At 44.7% G+C, this 18383-nt stretch overlaps 1 protein-coding gene across 4 annotated transcripts in view; it reads right to left on the bottom strand.

Annotated features, from left to right (window-relative positions):
- NME7 (NME/NM23 family member 7) overlaps window positions 1-18383 on the bottom strand; it is a 522975-nt gene that overhangs the window by 22324 nt on the left and 482268 nt on the right. For all 4 annotated transcript variants that reach the window (XM_063955652.1, XM_063955653.1, XM_063955655.1 and 1 more), the window contains one exon: window positions 14251-14358. In XM_063955652.1, the coding sequence (XP_063811722.1) occupies window positions 14251-14358 (108 nt within the window). The remainder of the gene's footprint in view (window positions 1-14250; window positions 14359-18383) is intronic.

Raw genomic sequence — 18383 nt, 5'->3', positions numbered from 1 at the left:
TCCAAAATTAACTCCATACGTCAGGACTTCGCATCCCACCAAAAAATCAACAACCAGCCACCTCCTACCCATTACCACCCCTCCCCTTCCCTCTTACCAACTCTGACACCTTTCTCCCATTTATCTGGTGAGGAAGTCATGGCCCTCATCCATTCCTCATCCCTCTCCACCTCCCCACTTGACTCTATCCCCTCCTGCCTCCTCTGCTACCTCTCTCTCTCTGCCTGCTCCCATCTTGCCCACCTCCTCAATTTCTCCCTCTAATTAGGCACTGTCTCCTCTGCCTTCAAGCATGCACTCGTCTCCCCTTTTCTTAAGAAACCTACCCTTGATCCACACACTCTCTCAAACTATTGACCCATCTCTCTCCTTCCTTTTTCCTCCTAACTCCTTGAGCGTATTGTCTATAACCGCCTGACTGCCTTTCTTTCCACCAAGTCACTACTTGACTCATTCCAGTCTGGCTTCTGTCCTCTCTACTCCACTGAAACTGTCCTCACAAAAATCTGCAATGACCTTCTATCTCAGGCATGGCCAACCTGTGGCTCTCCAGATGTTGTGAAACTACACATCCCAGCATGCCTTGCCACAGTTTTAGCATTCCCTAATAGCAAAACTGTGGCAAAGCATGATGGGGCTTGTAGTTTTACAACAGCTGGAGAGCCACAGGTTGGCCAGGCCTGTTCTATCTGCTAAATCCAAGGGTCACTACTCTTTGCTTATTCTCCTTGACCTCACTGCTGCTTTTGACCACCCGCTCCTTCTGTAAATCCTTCACTCTCTTGGTCTGCATGATACTGCCCTCTCCTGGCTGTCCTCCTACCTCTCTGACCGTTTCTTCTCTGTCTTCTCTTATGGCTCCACCTCCCCCCCACTTCCACTAACTGTAGGTGTCCCTCAAGGCTCTGTTCTTCGTCCTCTCCTTTTCTCTCTCTATACATCCTCTTTAGGAGAACTCATTAGCTCTTTCGACTTACAATATCATCTCTATGCTGATGATACTCAAATCTTCCTTTCCTCCCCTGACCTCTCTCCTGCTCTCCTCACTTGTGTATCCAACTGTCTCTCTGCTATCTCTTCTTGGATGTCCCAGCGCTTTCTTAAACTTAACATGTCTAAGACTGAGGTGATCATCTTCCCACCCTCCCGCACAATCTCACCTCCCACAATTTCAATATCTAAGGATTTATCTATAGATGGCACTACTATCTCCTCTAGCTCCCAAGTGACTTCTCCCTCACCTTCAAACCACACATTCAGCACCTATCACAAACCTGTCATTTTCATCTCAAAAATATTTCCAGGATCACACCATTTCTCGCCCAGGATGACTAAGACCCTTATCCACTCACTGGTCATCTCCAGACTGGACTACTGTAATCTCCTCCTGACCAGCATCCCTAACACATACATCTCTCCACTCCAATCTATCCTCAATGCTGCTGCCTGGATCATCTTCCTCACCAAGCGCACTACGTCCACCTCCCCTTTCTTACTACTCCTTCACTGGCTTTCCTTCAGAATCCATTTCAAGCTTCTCACACTTACTGACAAAGCCCTCACCCACTTCTCTCCCAGTTACATCTCTGACCTTATCTCTCCTTACACTCCCGCCTGTTCTCTTCGCTCTGCTAATGCACGCCGCCACTCCTGCCTTCTGATTTCCTCCTCTCATTCCTACCTCCAAGATTTTGCATGCGCTGCTCCCCTTTTCTGGAATTCTCTAGCTCTACCCCTCAGACTCTCCATATCTCTACAAAACTTCAAACGGGCTCTCAAGACATACTTCTTCACCAAGCCCAGCTGTCTCTCATCCTAAGCCTTCTGTGGCCCACGCTCACTTTCTACCCCATCTGTGTCACCCCTGTTTGTGTTCCCCTCCCCTTTAGAATGTAAGATCTCACAAGCAGGGTCCTCTACCCTCATGTGCTTTTACGTCTCTTACTTAACCTACCTTCTTTTCAATACTCCCTTTGATGGCACAAAATCCTTCAGTTTTCTGCCACCCTGATCCTTATTTCAGTGCGGTTTACTGTTGCAGCTATGTTTATATACCCTATACTTGTCCTATATTGTATTGAACTGCAAATCACTGTCTTCACGTTTTGCTTATTTGTTTACTCTGTAATTGGGCGCTGCGGATCCCATATGGCACCATATAAATAAATAATAATAATAATATAGCCCTAGAAAAGTCTTTTTCCTCCTTTATTTGGGGTGACAAGGATAGCTGTACATTTGTTGGGTAGATCCAGATCTGCAGGGGCTCTTACACTTCCTAATAAAAGATTTTATAATATGGCAGTGGAGTTGTCGCATTTGGTGTTCTTGTTGATGGCTGGTATGGATACTGGTGGGATTCTTGTGTGAGTGGGCAAGGTTCGATTTGGCTCCTTTGCAAGTTTTACTCCCTGTGAGGTCGCTAGGAAAGCCCCCTCCTCTACTCTGACCAGCTCGGTTTGTTTGGCAGTTCGCACAAGGGTTGTTTGTGGACGAGGGTATGGATACTGAGTTCCGCTATGGTATAGTGGTGGTCTTTCCATTCTGGGCTTGGAGTCCTTTTGGATCTCTCATGGGGTGATCACACTTGGTCATTTATACTATAATGGTGTCCTTCACTCTTTAGAACACTTATCTATGGAGTTTGGCCTTCCTCGTACAGCTTTATACAAATATTTTCAGCTCTGACATGCCCTGGGACTGACCCCATTTCGATTGCTCCTTCCAATCCCATGTGTTTGTTTTCAACAGATTCAATATTTTATTTTGCATAGGGCATATCATACCCCTGCTGCTATAACACCTTATGACACTAACGCTTTGACTAACTGTTCTAAATGTCATGCATTGATAGTGACTTTTGGCACTTAATATGGGATTGCCAACAGCTGTGTTAATTTTAGGAGTTGGTATGGGCAGATATTCAGTTTACTCTTCCAGGGTTGCCATCACTGGATGCTAAAATTTGCCTGTTTGCTTTGGATTTTGAAGAGATGTTTAATGTTACCATTTACAGATACATTCTGTAAATGGTAGCAAATTGTAAAAACTTATATTTCCACTTTCAATCAAATTGCCTCATTAATTCTATTAGGTCCAGACATTTATTTGTATATATATATATATATATATATATATATATATGTCAGCTCTAGCTTAGATGATACAGTAATGCCTGATATTATAAAGCAGGCATACACAACCTGTTGCTCCAGGGCCGCATGTGGTAGGATCCCGAGGCAGTGCCAGTCCCCAGACTGACTCTGAGAAGAGGGTGGGAATTACTCATTAGGAGAGGAGTCAACAGAGAGAAGTCTGTGGCAGGTAGCCTGGTGGTCAATTAAATTATCTGTCATGCATCTGTCCTTGCAGAGCTCTCAGTCTTGATAATGTAATCAGTATATCGCCACAGACCACTCAGCACACATTGCGAGGTGTGCTGATCGAGCGGGGTGCCCATTTCACCCAGCTGTGAAATGAGCGATCTCTATAGATTTGGCATGCACGCATGCCAAATCTAGAGCCGTCGATAGCGATGCGCAGGACCGTGCATCGCTGTCACCTTACACATGGAGAGATCCGTGCTTCATTTCTAAGCAATCTAGTCAGATTGCTTAGAATTTAAGCACGGATATCTACTTGTGTACCCCCCTTTACTAAGAGAAAAGAGAATGTGTTGTTGCATAGGGTGGGCATTCCCTGGTGATTGGACACACTGTCTCTCCATAGGGACCTTTTAACAATGCTTCAAGGCCTTTTCTATTAGTAAATTGTATGTATTTTACAAGTTTAAGCAACTAAAGCCTTATTGTGGTCCCGTCAATAAGTCTAATCTCCCAATGTGGCCGTTGGACGAGAAAAGGTTATGCACCCCCTTTATAAAGTAATAATGTTTTGAGAGATTGCCATGGGTAACAAGCTCTGTTATGTTATCTTAGGACTCTCCTCTCCAACACCTCACCTTTCATTTTGTTCTACCTTCTCTGCGGATGTTAGCTCTGTACAAGCAGGACTCAAACACTAGCTGGCAAGGGTAAAGCTACCATAGGTGCAAGAAGTTCAGATGCTATGGGGCCCAGAGCTAAGAAGGGCCATCCTTCCATGTCAAAGTTACATGTAATATAAATTCTTCACCCTTAGGTGGAACATAGGGGACCTTTAATATATCTAGGTATGCCACTGGACCTGCTCAAAGTAATGTGGTATAAAATAAACTGGAGGTTATTATAATGTTACACATTATGAACTAGGCACTGTAGAGTGGCACAATATAAACTGGAGACACTATAATGTGGCATAATATGAACTGAGCGTGGTATAATATGAACTAGAGACACACTGTGTCATAATGCGAATTGGGGGTACTGTGTTACATTGTGTGTGCTGGTATCCCTACAATGTGATAAAACATGAACTAGGACATTACTATGGTTCATAGGCCCTCATTCCGAGTTGTTCGCTCGGTATTTTTCATCGCATCGCAATGAAAATCCGCTTAGTACGCATGCGCAATGTTCGCACTGCGACTGCGCCAAGTAACTTTGCTATGTAGAAAGTAATTTTACTCACGGCTTTTTCATCGCTCCGGCGATCGTAATGTGATTGACAGGAAATGGGTGTTACTGGGCGGAAACACGGCGTTTCAGGGGCGTGTGGCTGAAAACGCTACCGTTTCCGGAAAAAACGCAGGAGTGGCCGGAGAAACGGTGGGAGTGCCTGGGCGAACGCTGGGTGTGTTTGTGACGTCAACCAGGAACGACAAGCACTGAACTGATCGCACAGGCAGAGTAAGTCTGAAGCTACTCTGAAACTGCTAAGTAGTTAGTAATCGCAATATTGCGAATACATCGGTCGCAATTTTAAGAAGCTAAGATTCAGTCCCAGTAGGCGGCGGCTTAGCGTGTGTAACTCTGCTAAATTCGCCTTGCGACCGATCAACTCGGAATGAGGGCCATAAAGTAAACTAAGGCACTACAATGGGGCATCACATTATCTATGGCACTACTATGGTTCAGAAAATGAACTAGGGCACTAATATGGGACATACAATTAACATCTGCTGCAGAGAGGTGTCTCTCTAGGAGCACTGGAACAGAGGCCCCTTGAAAATGTTGCTATGAGGCCCACAAAGTTCTGGCTTCTCCCCTGCTAGCTGGTATTCCTGCTTGGAACCACTAGATCCACCGGGGAGGGTTATGCCATATAGCTGCAGTGAGAGATCACAGGTAAGTAACATTTGGTATTTCATGTTCTCCCACCCACAGCAAAACTTTTCAGTATCTTTTTTTGCAACCTTGTCCCTGGGTCAGATACAGAAAGAAGAGCGGAGGCATTTGACAATGAAAGCACATAAATCAGAATTGTGTCTTCAGAGATATTGTTTTGTTTTTAGGGAAAACTGAACCAGAAAGTAAAATAGGATTTTGATAACCTAGCTCCAGTACGGGCGGGAGAGTGCGGATGACCCTGCAGCACCGATTGACCAAACTTTAGGTCCTCATCGGCCAAGGTGTCAAACTTGTAGAACTTAGAAAATGTGTTTGACCCTGACCAAGTAGCTGCTCGGCAAAGTTGTAATGCTGAGACCCCTGGGCAGCCACCCAGGATGAGCCCACCTTCCTAGTGGAGTGGGCCTTTACCGACGTCGGCAACGGCAATCCAGCCGTAGTATGAGCTTGCTGAATCGTATTTCTAATCCAACGTGCAATAGTCTGCATGGACGCAGGACAGCCAATCTTGTAGTGATCATACAGGACAAACAGAGCCTCTGTTTTCCGTATACAAACCGTTCTAGCAACATAGATTTTCAAAGCTCTAACCACATCTAGAGACTTTGAATCAGTGAATGTGTAACTACTGGCACTACAATAGGTTGGTTTATGTGGAAAGAAGAAACCACCTTTGGAAGAAAATGTTGGCGAGTTCACAACTCTGCCCTATCTTCATGGAAAATCAGGTAAGTGCTCTTGTGAGACAAGGCCCCCAATTCAGACACGCGCCTTGCAGATGCCAATGCCAAAAGCATCACCATTTTCCAAGTGAGAAACTTTAACTCTATCCTTTGTAGAGGCTCAAACCAATCCGATTGAAGGAACTGCAATACCACGTTAAGGTCCCATGGTGCTACTGGAGGCACGAATGGAGGCTGGATGTGCAGAACCCCTTTCACGAAGGTCTGAACCTCTGAAAGAGAGGCCAATTGTTTTTGGAAGAATACTGACAAGGCCGAAATCTGGACCTTGATTGATCCCAATCGTAGGCCCGCCTCCACACCATCCTGCAAAAAATGGAGAAAACGTCCTAAGTGAAACTCTTCCATAGGAGCTTTCTTGGATTCACACCAAGACACATATTTTCTCCAAATACGGTGGTAATGTTTCGACGTTACTCCCTTTCTGGTCTGAATAAGGGTGGGCATGACCTCCTTAGGAATACCCTTCCTGGCTAGGATACGGCACTCAACAGCCATGCCGTCAAACGTAGCCGCGGTAAGTCCTGGTACACGCACGGCCCCTGCTGCAGCAGGTCCTCCCGAGGAGTAAGAGGCCGAGGATCTTCTATGAGCAACTGCTGAAGATCTGGGTACCAAGCCCTCCTTGGCCAGTCTGGGGCAATGAAGATCGCTCGAACCCTTGTTTTTCTTATGATCCTGAGTACTTTTGGGATAAGCGAAAGTGGAGGGAAGACATACACTGACGAAAAAACCCACTGGGTCACCAGTGCATCCACTGCTACTGCTTGAGGGTCTCTTGACCTGTAACAGTATCTCTGAAGCTTCTTGTTGAGACGGGACACCATCATGTCTATTTGAGGAACTCCCCAAAGACTTGTCACCTCTGCGAAGACTTCTTGGTGGAGGCCCCACTCTCCTGGATGGAGATCGTGTCTGCTGAGGAAGTCTGCTTCCCAGTTGTCTACTCCCGGAATGGAATATTGCCGACAGAGCCTGTAGATGTCTTTCTGCCCAGCGGAGGATTTTTGTTGCCTCTGCCATTGCCGCTGTACTTTTCGTTCCACCTTGCCTGTTTATGTATGCGACTGCTGTTACATTGTCCGCCTGGATTTGCACGGGACGGTCTTGAAAAGATGTACCGCTTGTTGAAGGCCGTTGTAAATGGCTCTTAGCTCCAGTACGTTTATGTGAAGGCAGGCTTCCTGATGTGACCAACGTCCCTGGAAGTTTTCTCCCTGAGAGACTGCTCCCCAGCCTCGGAGACTTGCATCCGTGGTTACCAGGACCCAGTCCTGAATCCCGAACCTGCATCCCTCTAGCAGGTGAGAGCTGTGCAACCACCACAGGAGCGAAATCCTGGTTTTTGACGACAGGATTATCTTTCTGTGCATGTGTAGGTGTGACCCCGACCACTTGTCCAACAGGTCCCACTGGAATACTCTGGCATGGAACCTGCCAAACTGTATGGCCTCGTAGGCCGCCACCATCTTCCCCAACAACCGAATGCACTGATGGATCGACACACTTGATGGTTTCAATATCTGTTTTACCATTTTCTGGATTTCCAGAGCCTTTTCCAGCGGAAGAAATACTCTCTGAACCTCTGTGTCCAGAATCATCCCGAGAAAAGACAACCTTGTCATCAGTTCCAACTGTGACTTTGGGTAATTTATGATCCATCCGTGTTGTTGGAGTATTGACAGGGAGAGGGATATGTTTTGTAACAACTGCTCCCTGGATCTAGCCTTTATCAGGAGGTCGGAAAAAAAGAATTTCAAATTCCGTGCGCACTAGACTGAAGTGCAGCTACACAATACACAGGTGTGTAAATCCACCAACCACACAAGAAACAGATACAAGATACAAATTGTGCATTTAACAGTAGCGCTCTCCAACCACCATGTTTAAAACTTCACCATCAAAGTGAAACAGAATAATTACAAATGATTCACCATGAAGGAATAGAGGGGTTCTTCGCCCTCCCTTTGCTTAGATCTAGATAAGCAGCAGCACCCGCTTCTCTCTTTAGATCACAGAACAAATGGAAAATTCTCCAAAGCCTCAGAGAAAATCTGTAATGAATTGGGATGTATTTACATCTTGCTGAACATCCTAAACAACACTTTAAAAAGAGAGAGACATAGTGTAGCAGTCCTTAAACTTCGTATCTATGTTTAAGGACTGCTACACTATGTCTCTCTCTTTTTAACATGGTGGTTGGAGAGGGCTACTGTTAAATGCACAATTTGTATCTTGTATCTTTATCAGGAGGTCGTCCAGATACGGGATTATACTGACTCCTTTCTGACGAAGGAGGACCATCATCTCCGCCATCACCTTGGTGAATACACTCGGCGCCGTGGAGAGACCGAAAGGTAACGTCTGGAATTGGTAATGGCAATCCTGAACCGCGAATCTCAGATAAGCCTGGTGATAAGCCTGGTGAGGAGGATAAATGGGAACATGCAGGTAAGCATCCTTTATGTCCAGCGACACCAAGTAGTCCCCCTCCTCCAGACTGGCAATCACCGCCCGAAGTGATTCCATCTTGAACTTGAACCTTTTCAGGAAGAAATTCAGATCTTTTAGATTTAGGATCGGTCTGACCGAGCCGTCCAGCTTCGGAACAACAAAGAGGCTTGAATAAAAACCCCGCCCTTGTTGTGACAACGGTACCAGGACTATGACCTGGTCTTGACATAATTTTTGGATTGCCGCTGTTACTGCTTCTCTCTCTGGCGGAGAAGCTGGCAATGTCGATTTGAAAAATCGGCATGGGGAAACGTCTTGAAACTCTAGTTTGTATCCCTGGGATACTATTTGCAACACCCAGGGATCTAGGCCAGACAGAATCCAATCCTGGCTGAAGAGTGACGTGCCCCCACCCGAGCGGCCTCCCGCAAGGGAGTTCCAGCGTCATGCTGGGGATTTGGCAGAATTAGGGGTAGACTTCTGCTCTTGGGAACCTGGAGCCGGTGTGGGCTTCTTTCCCCTTCCCCTACCTGCAAAGAAGGGGGAACCTCTCTTCTTTTTGTATTTATTGGGCCGAAAGGACTGCATTTGCAGATGATAGGTCTTTTTTGCCGGTGCAGGCGCAGAGGGCAAAAATGTTGACTTACCTGCGGTAGTCGCCGAGACTAACGCATCCAGGTCATCGCCAAATAAGGCCTCACCTTTATATGGGTGAGCCTCCATGTTTCTTTTGGAATCTGCATCCGCGTTCCACTGGCGAATCCACAACGCCCGCCTAGCCGATACTGCCATGGTAGCGGCTTGTGAACTCAAGAGTCTAATATTCTTCATTGCTTCCAGCATGTAGGCGGCAGCGTCCTTGATATTCCCTAACTTAAGGAGTATCTCATCTTTATCAATCGTGTCAATTTCCGATGACACGCTTTCTGACCATTTTTCAATAGCGCGACTCACCCATGCGCAGGCAATAGTGGGCCTGAGCAGTGTACCATTGGTAACATAAATGGATTTCAATGTCGTTTCCATTTTGCGGTCTGCCGGCTCTTTAAGAGAAGCCGTGCCAGGAGCAGGAAGAATTACCTTCTTTGTCAACCTGGAAAGTGCACTGTCTAACACAGGGGGTGACTCCCATTTTTTACGGTCTTCAGCCGGGAAAGGATAAGCTAGGTGAATCCTTTTGGGAATACGAATTTTTTTTATCAGGATTCACCCACATCCCTTCAAACAGAGCATTTAGTTCGTGTGAAAGAGGGAATGTGACTTTGGATTTATTTTCCTTACATAAATATGCCTTCTCCTGAGGTACAGGAGTGCTTTCTGTAACCTCCAACACGTCCCTTATAGCCACAATCATATATTGTATACTTTTTGCCAATTTATGATCTATCTCTCTGGATTCACTATCGTCGACACAAGAATCAGAATCCGTGTCGGTATCAGTGTTTACAACATTTGCAAATGGTCTCTTATTTGACCCAGAGGGGCCGACCGCATAAGGAATAACAGAATCCTGAAAAATCACATCTTCCACAGATTTTCTCCAGCATGCAGCCTTAGATTCAGACTTATCCAACTTACGGTTAATCAGATGCATACTGTCACGTAGCTCTTTCACCCATGCAGGCTCTTGGTGTGCCGGTAGCGCCACCACATTACAACTCTGTGTCCCTAAAATGGCTTCCTCCTGGGAGGACCTCCCTGCCTCAGACATGCCTCACACGTGTACACCACACTCACAGACACACTGGGACTTATTTTGGGGACAAACCCACAGTAAAATCTGTCAGAGGGACACAGGATAGGAGCAGCCAGTTCACAAACCCAGCGCCAGTATTGCCTGTGAACACAGTATGTCCACAGCCCAAAAGCGCTTTTAAATAGTAATATTCACTATCAAATGCACCACAATCGCTTTGTGCCCCCCCTTTATGGTACCCTGTACTTGTCAGAAGTGGAGGAGAGGACCAGCGTCTTCTCTGCAGCCTGAGGAGAGAGAGAAAATGGCGCTGAGTAGTGTGCTGGCTGCCTGAGGAAGAAGCTCCGCCCCCACAATGGCGCGTCCTTACACTCAGTATATGACATATTATTTATACTGGCGGGGGTAGGGCTGTGCCAGCGGCATTTTATGCCCTCTTTTAGCCAGTTTGAGGTATTTTTCTTGCTGCCCAGGGCACCCCCCCCCCCTGCACCCTGCAGTGCCTGTGTGTGTGGGCAGCAATGGCGCGCTGCGCTCCCGCCAGCCGCGCCGCACCTCAGCCATCACTTACTTGATTGAAGATCATTCTTCTCATACTCACCTGTCTTCTGACTTCTGGCTCTGCGAGGGGGGTGACGGCGTGCTGTGGGAGTGAGCATCTAGACACGGCTAGCGTTCAGTACCCTTCAGGAGCTAATGGTGTCCTGTCAGCCAGAAGCAGAGCCATGAAACTCTTTAGGAAGTTGGTTCTGCTTCTGCCCCCTCAGTCCCACGAAGCAGGGAGTCATCTCCCTGAAAATAAAAAACCTAACATAAGTTTTTTCAGAGAAACTCAGTAGAGCTCCTCAGAGTGCATCCAGTCGACCTGGGCACATTTCTAAAACTGAAGTCTCTAGGAGGGGCATAGAAGGAGGAGCCAGTTCACACCCAATGAAAAGTCTTTAGAGTGCCCATGTCTCCTGCGGATCCAGTCTATACCCCATGGTCTTGATGTCGTCCCCAGCTTCCTCTAGGACATATGAGAAAATATTAATAAAATAGGGAAGGAAAAACTGCACCAGCTTGTCCTCCTTTGTCAGACCAGCTCTGTTTATTCTGTTGCTCACTCCACTCTGGAGTCAGTGTCATCACGAATATACATGGACTAATAAAGTGATCTGTTAGCAGAAATGTATACCATAGCTATAGCATAAATAATTTTCACCTCCTTCAAATTCTTACATAATCACTTTATTAAAAAAAAAAAAAAAAAACAACAACAACAGATAAGACACAACAGGGAACCTCTATTTTCGTGGAATTCAATTACTTATTTTTATTACACTATTTTACTGGGACCTTTCAAGTAAGATTTCAAATAACTCATTAATGATTAAGCTGAGCAGCTATTCACAGGGACACTGACTTGTGCTTGTCCCCAGGCCAAAATACCAGCCCTTCTCTAATAGTGTATGAGTGACATTAGCTCTATATGAACATATCACTTCTAAAAGCAACTTGTATTATAGGTGTAGTGTGTCCTTTGCAGGAACTATGCAGCCACAGTTCCCACAATGCTCATGCATGCATTCACTTACAGGTTGGAAATCATTGGGAATGGCACAGGGTGAATGATCTTCGTTATTATTAGCTGATGGAACTTTCACATACATTAACTAAAGGTGGGTACTCACGGAGAGATCCGTGCTTAAAATCTAAGCAATCTGACTAGATTGCTTAGATTTTAAGCACAGATCACTCGTGTGTAGCCCCCTCAGTGATAGAGAGGCGCGGCCCCGCACATCGCTATCGCTGCTGCTAGATTGAGCCTGCATGCAGGCCAATCTAGCATGTCGCTCATTTCACCCGCTGGGTGAAATGAGCGGCCCCCGTCCTCCCCCCGCATCGCTCAGCACACATCGCGCTGTGCTTAGCGGCAGGAGAGATGTGTGCTGAGCAGTTCGCTCAGCACACATCTCTCCCGTGTATACCCCCCTTAACACACATTTGCTTAAACAAAATAATCTTGTTGCAGATAATGGAAACTGGAGATAGATATGTTTCTAATGTACACTGGTTTGATTATGCACTAAAGAAAGCTATGTTAAAAAATAGTGTACAGTATGATTAGTGACAGATGTATAGAACTGAGGGCCCAAGTGGCACACCCTGTACCCAAAATCTCACACTGGTACGAGGCTATAGACGGCACTTAATGGTGACGTCTTCTGAAAGATGGCACTAGCAAAAGAGACAGCAAAAATTGTGGCACTTGTGACCTCTGTCCACCACTCTATCTTGCTCTGTAACCTCACTTCTCATACCCCACCCCATCGCTCAGTCATGATATTATATATGCACACAGCCCCAGCTGCACACATTAGAGTCCAAAAATAGGAGTGCAAGGTACATGAAATGTATTAAGATAATAATAAGCAGAACAAAATGATCCAATGTAGGTACAAATCTTTATGTAGCATTTTCAGCAGCAATAAGCATAAAGTGCAAGTGCAAAACCAGCAGAGGATGGAAATAAACAGCAGATACTCATCAATGCTTCAATATAGGGTATAGCAATCACATCCTAAGCCAAATGTCAGCCTCAGTCTGAGTCCTATATTGAAGCCTGAAGCCATGGTGAGTATCTGCTGTGTATTTCCATCCTCTGCTGGTTTTGCACTTGCACTATATATATATATATATATATATATATATATATATTGTCAAAGTCGAAAAATATTGCAGAACACACAGCACGTATAAACTGCACACACATGCCCACTGCGCGTGCACTTGTTCTGCCGTGCGTGCACATATCCGCAATTTGCGTATGGTCGCTCCTGCGGACCTGCACATCGGCGCGTGGTATGGGTATTTACGGCAGAGTTTGTATACGCATGGAGAGCCATCAAAACACATTACATATTTAATCCAAATAGTGCACAATGTACACATAGTCTCCTTGCACCACATCAGAAAGTTATAGCTGTTTAACTGGTTGCAGAACAAAGGGATTCACCTTTACAGGATAGGAGGGGACAGACTAAGGTTATAAGGTGGTATTTGGTATCCAGCTGTAGGGTATTTTAAGGGTAACATTCCGGTGTTGGTCTGCGGAAGATCGCATGTTCCTGCGGATAGTTATGTGCAGAAGCAGAATATAGATATAAACTGTATTTACTGTATATTATGTATGCGGCGGGAATCCAGAGGAGACCACCCACAAGAGCAGTTGAGAAAGACATCGCCTACCTTTTCAAATCAACCTATGACCTCTCCTGTACTGTAAAAGTGCATTCCTGTGTCCAATGGACAACGGGATTACAGTATCCATTGTATTGCTTTTGGAAGACTTGTATAAATAAAGCCTGCTGCAGCCCGGCCTGACAGAAGACTCACAACGTTATCTATTTGATGACGGAGGACCGGACCGGGAAGCGCACGCGAATATACTCACGTATGTACATTGACCTGTAGCCATTATTCTGTTATTTATTGTCTTGTATTGTAGTGTATAATTTGTATTGTAAACCCCCTTTCAGAAATAATCCACTGTGGTGTCGGAACCCAGCGGTAAAATCACAATTGGTGTCGTGTGCTCATTGCCCTGCTAAGGTTTAAAGTGTATTATTATTATTATTATTATTGCATTGCTGTAGAAGGTTTAAAGTGTATCTCTGGGTGTGTACGCGCTGTGAGTACTTTGTACCGTCAGCGCGGCGTGTGTACGCAAAGTCCGTACAGTGATACGGGACTCCGTACGCAAACAGTGTATAAAGTACGTAGCGTGTGTACTAGGTTTAGCGCCCGCAGCGGCTCCATGGTAAAGTGTATTCTAAGTGTGTATAAGGTATAGCTTTTAGTCCTGTAAAGATAATCAGCATTATCAATATATATATATATATATCTCATGTAGATGTACGGCACTCTGGACACTTTAAATATTTAAAGTGTCCAGAGTGCCGTACATCTACATGCTACAGTTATCTTCTACCTTGAGGAGGGTACTGGCACCGGACCAAGCTATTTTATACATCAGTGAGTGCCGGACTGTGATAATATATATATATATATATATATATATATATATATATATATATATATATATATATATTATTATTAATTTATTTATTTATTTATGGGACATTACCTCTAGCACTGCGTCTTCTGGAAGATCAGTACAGTGGACAGCATTTTTTACTTTTGTTTTTCCAAATTGAGCGCGGAGGGTCCTGGGCCGTAGATGGCGGGCTATGTCCTATAAAAGCAAAATAAAATGAATAGATTCAAGTAAAGGATAACACCCAACAGTAGACATACATAGCCCACAGAAGAAAGCATTTTTTTTTTATTTTACTCAAAATAAAAACCTGTTAAAATTTTGACAGATTTTTTTAAAGTAAAGCTAAGATAAGTGAATTGTACTGATCCAGATTTAAATGGTTGTCAGTGTTTTTATACAGTAAACAATATGGTTGCTGCTTATGCCTTACATATATCAGCAATACAGATTACTCAGGTACAGTAGTAATGTATCCCAAATGAACATAACAATATATTTCAATTTATCCAGGGGGTAAATTACTCTAGAAGTAGCACAAGATCTAGGACAAACTGTCGTACCATTAAGACAGGCACGTGTAGTGATGTAAATGGCTCAAGGGGCACTGGCCAATACCAGAGCCAGATTTACACACAATATATGCGCCAACGTGTTTATACACAGGTGCAGCAGTACACACTGCTGGAAATTTGCTGAGTTTTGATCAGAGATGTTCGGAAAAGATAGGTGCCTAATAGACTTTTTACTTCAGAGTTTTGACTACAAAAATGATCAGAATAATAAAGATGATATTTCAAATATATTCTTTGTATATTTCATATATTTTATATAGTCAAAACTCCGACGTATACGTTTGTATGACAGGAAAGGCTCTGCCTCACCTGCCTCACCGCACGTCACTGCATTAAGGAAATAAAGGGTGACTTGTGGTATTCTCTAGTTTATTTATGTTACTGTAATAGTGGATTTGTAAAACTGATCATACTAAGGGCCTATTTATCATCAACCACATTTTTGCCCTAGCTATCATTTCCTATCTGCAAATATCACTGTAACAAGAAATTATACAGCAATACTGTAGTCTATAGTTTAAAACAGCATTAGCTATTGTGTCCATTATTGTGTGATTATCAGAAATATATGTGAGAAAGTCACTGCCCTCCCATAGAAAGAAAATAATGCCATTTACTGTACCTGTCATTAGCCCAAAACAAAAGCTACTATAGGAACAGAGACCTACTTTGTGTACAGGAACTGTGACTAAAGAATAGACTCATTGTTTGTATAGGTACAGGTACTGTGTGCCATTCTTTCTGTAAATAGTGCTGAGGTATACCCAAAGAAATGGTGCTAATTACAAAAAGATGGGAAGATCTAGAAAGGAAACACACTGACATGTATGAACAATGGCAGCACCAGAAAGGGGGTTTCAGTTGTACTGCCTTTATATACTGATGTTAAATATTCTTCTTCTTATTTTTATACATTTAGTTACTGAACGCCACCAATTACTGCTAATTGAATATCCACCATAGTATATGTCCAAATCTTAACAATTATGTCAAACGTCCATATCTGATGGTGATATTATAGGATCAGTGGCCTTTCTGTGCTCATACAGACGACAACCTGTGACCATTTAGGCCTAATTAGCCATAAAAACCATGGTGTGTATTTGGCCTGGGCAACTTGAGCTGTTTCTTTCTACTTAAAGAAATGCTGAATTGCGTTCTTAAGGTGCATACACATGGTGCGATATGCACTTAACTTTCCTTTCCGATTTTGACTATATAGTCAAAATCGTAAGGAAAGTTAGTGCATATCGCACCGTGTGTACACAGCTTGCGATGCCGATGCGTGGTCCCATGGGATCGGTATTGCAAGAAAACATAGACTGTGCAGGCAGTCCAACATTGACTATATCGGCGGGGCCGGCCACCGACCCCGTTGAATAGTCAATGTTGGGCTGTACGGTGCATTGCGCTGTGTGTACACGTCTTAAGTGTGAAATCTAGGATGGGCTGTATAATCAACCTTGTCCTTTATCCACAATCAAGTTCTGGATGTATCTGCCTAAACATTCAGACCATACTTTCCTTTAATTTAATGTGGTTTTAAAACAAGCTTCTCCAAAAATAGAAGAGAAAGTGTCACGTACATGATACAACTGTGAGTCACAGACGAATTTGAAAGAAAAGCCTGGCCTGTATTTTTAAAGAGACATATTGGAAACTGGATTGAAATGATGGGCCTAATTCAGACCTGATCCCTAGGGTGCGTTTTTTACATCCCTGCGATCAGGTAGTCGCCGCCTACAGGGGAGTGGGAAATCTCTGTGCTGGTGTGCGATCGAATGTGCATGAGAGCTGCACAAACAGATGTTTGTGTAGTCTCTGCATAGCCCAGTACTTACTCTTCCAGTGCAATGATCGGGGCCGGAGCTGACGTCAGACACCCTCCCTTCAAAGAAATGGATTACTAAGTAATGCCTTTGGCGCTAGTTATGACCTGCTTTAATTAAAGCTGCTAATATACCGGGGTTAGTTAGGCCCCACAACTAGAACACCACAAAATAAAAATTAGCGCTTGGAAACTGGATATTAAATTTATCACAATTTTAATAAATTGATTTAAAAAATAATACTGTTGCAACAGATAATTAAAATAAGAATTTACTTACCGATAATTCTATTTCTCGGAGTCCGTAGTGGATGCTGGGGTTCCTGAAAGGACCATGGGGGGGATAGCGGCTCCGCAGGAGACAGGGCACAAAAGTAAAGCTTTCCGATCAGGTGGTGTGCACTGGCTCCTCCCCCTATGACCCTCCTCCAAGCCAGTTAGGTACTGTGCCCGGACGAGCGTACACAATAAGGGAGGAATTTTGAATCCCGGGTAAGACTCATACCAGCCACACCAATCACACCGTACAACTTGTGATCTAAACCCAGTTAACAGTATGATAACAGCGGAGCCTCTGAAAAGATGGCTCACAACAATAATAACCCGATTTTTGTAACTATGTACAAGTATTGCAGATAATCCGCACTTGGGATGGGCGCCCAGCATCCACTACGGACTCCGAGAAATAGAATTATCGGTAAGTAAATTCTTATTTTCTCTATCGTCCTAGTGGATGCTGGGGTTCCTGAAAGGACCATGGGGATTATACCAAAGCTCCCAAACGGGCGGGAGAGTGCGGATGACTCTGCAGCACCGAATGAGAGAACTCCAGGTCCTCCTTAGCCAGGGTATCAAATTTGTAGAATTTAGCAAACGTGTTTGCCCCTGACCAAGTAGCTGCTCGGCAAAGTTGTAAAGCCGAGACCCCTCGGGCAGCCGCCCAAGATGAGCCCACCTTCCTTGTGGAATGGGCATTTACATATTTTGGCTGTGGCAGGCCTGCCACAGAATGTGCAAGCTGAATTGTATTACACATCCAACTAGCAATAGTCTGCTTAGAAGCAAGAGCACCCAGTTTGTTGGGTGCATACAGGATAACAGCAAGTCAGTTTTCCTGACTCCAGCCGTCCTGGAACATATTTTCAGGGCCCTGACAACATCTAGCAACTTGGAGTCCTCCAAGTCCCTAGTAGGTGCAAGGCACCACAATAAGCTGGTTCAGGTGAAACACTGACACCACCTTAGGGAGAGAACTGGGGACGAGTCCGCAGCTCTGCCCTGTCCGAATGGACAAACAGATATGGGCTTTTTTGAGAAAAAACCACCAATTTGACACTCGCCTGGTCCAGGCCAGGGCCAAGAGCATGGTCACTTTTCATGTGAGATGCTTCAAATCCACAGATTTGACTGGTTTTAAACCAATGTGATTTGAGGAATCCCAGAACTACGTTGAGATCCCACAGTGCCACTGGAGGCACAAAAGGGGGTTGTATATGCAATACTCCCTTGACAAACTTCTGGACTTCAGGAACTGAAGCCAATTCTTTCTGGAAGAAAATCGACAGGGCCGAAATTTGAACCTTAATGGACCCCAATTTGAGGCCCATAGACACTCCTGTTTGCAGGAAATGCAGGAAACGACCGAGTTGAAATTTCTTTGTGGGGCCTTCCTGGCCTCACACCACGCAACATATTTTCGCCACATGTGGTGATAATGTTGTGCGGTCACCTCCTTTCTGGCTTTGACCAGGGTAGGAATGACCTCTTCCGGAATGCCTTTTTCCCTTAGGATCCGGCTTTCCACCGCCATGCCGACAAAC

This window comes from Pseudophryne corroboree, chromosome 2 (assembly GCF_028390025.1).
Source record: "Pseudophryne corroboree isolate aPseCor3 chromosome 2, aPseCor3.hap2, whole genome shotgun sequence".
Taxonomy (NCBI): Eukaryota; Metazoa; Chordata; class Amphibia; order Anura; family Myobatrachidae; genus Pseudophryne; species Pseudophryne corroboree.
This window is presented reverse-complemented; position numbering and strand designations above follow the sequence as displayed.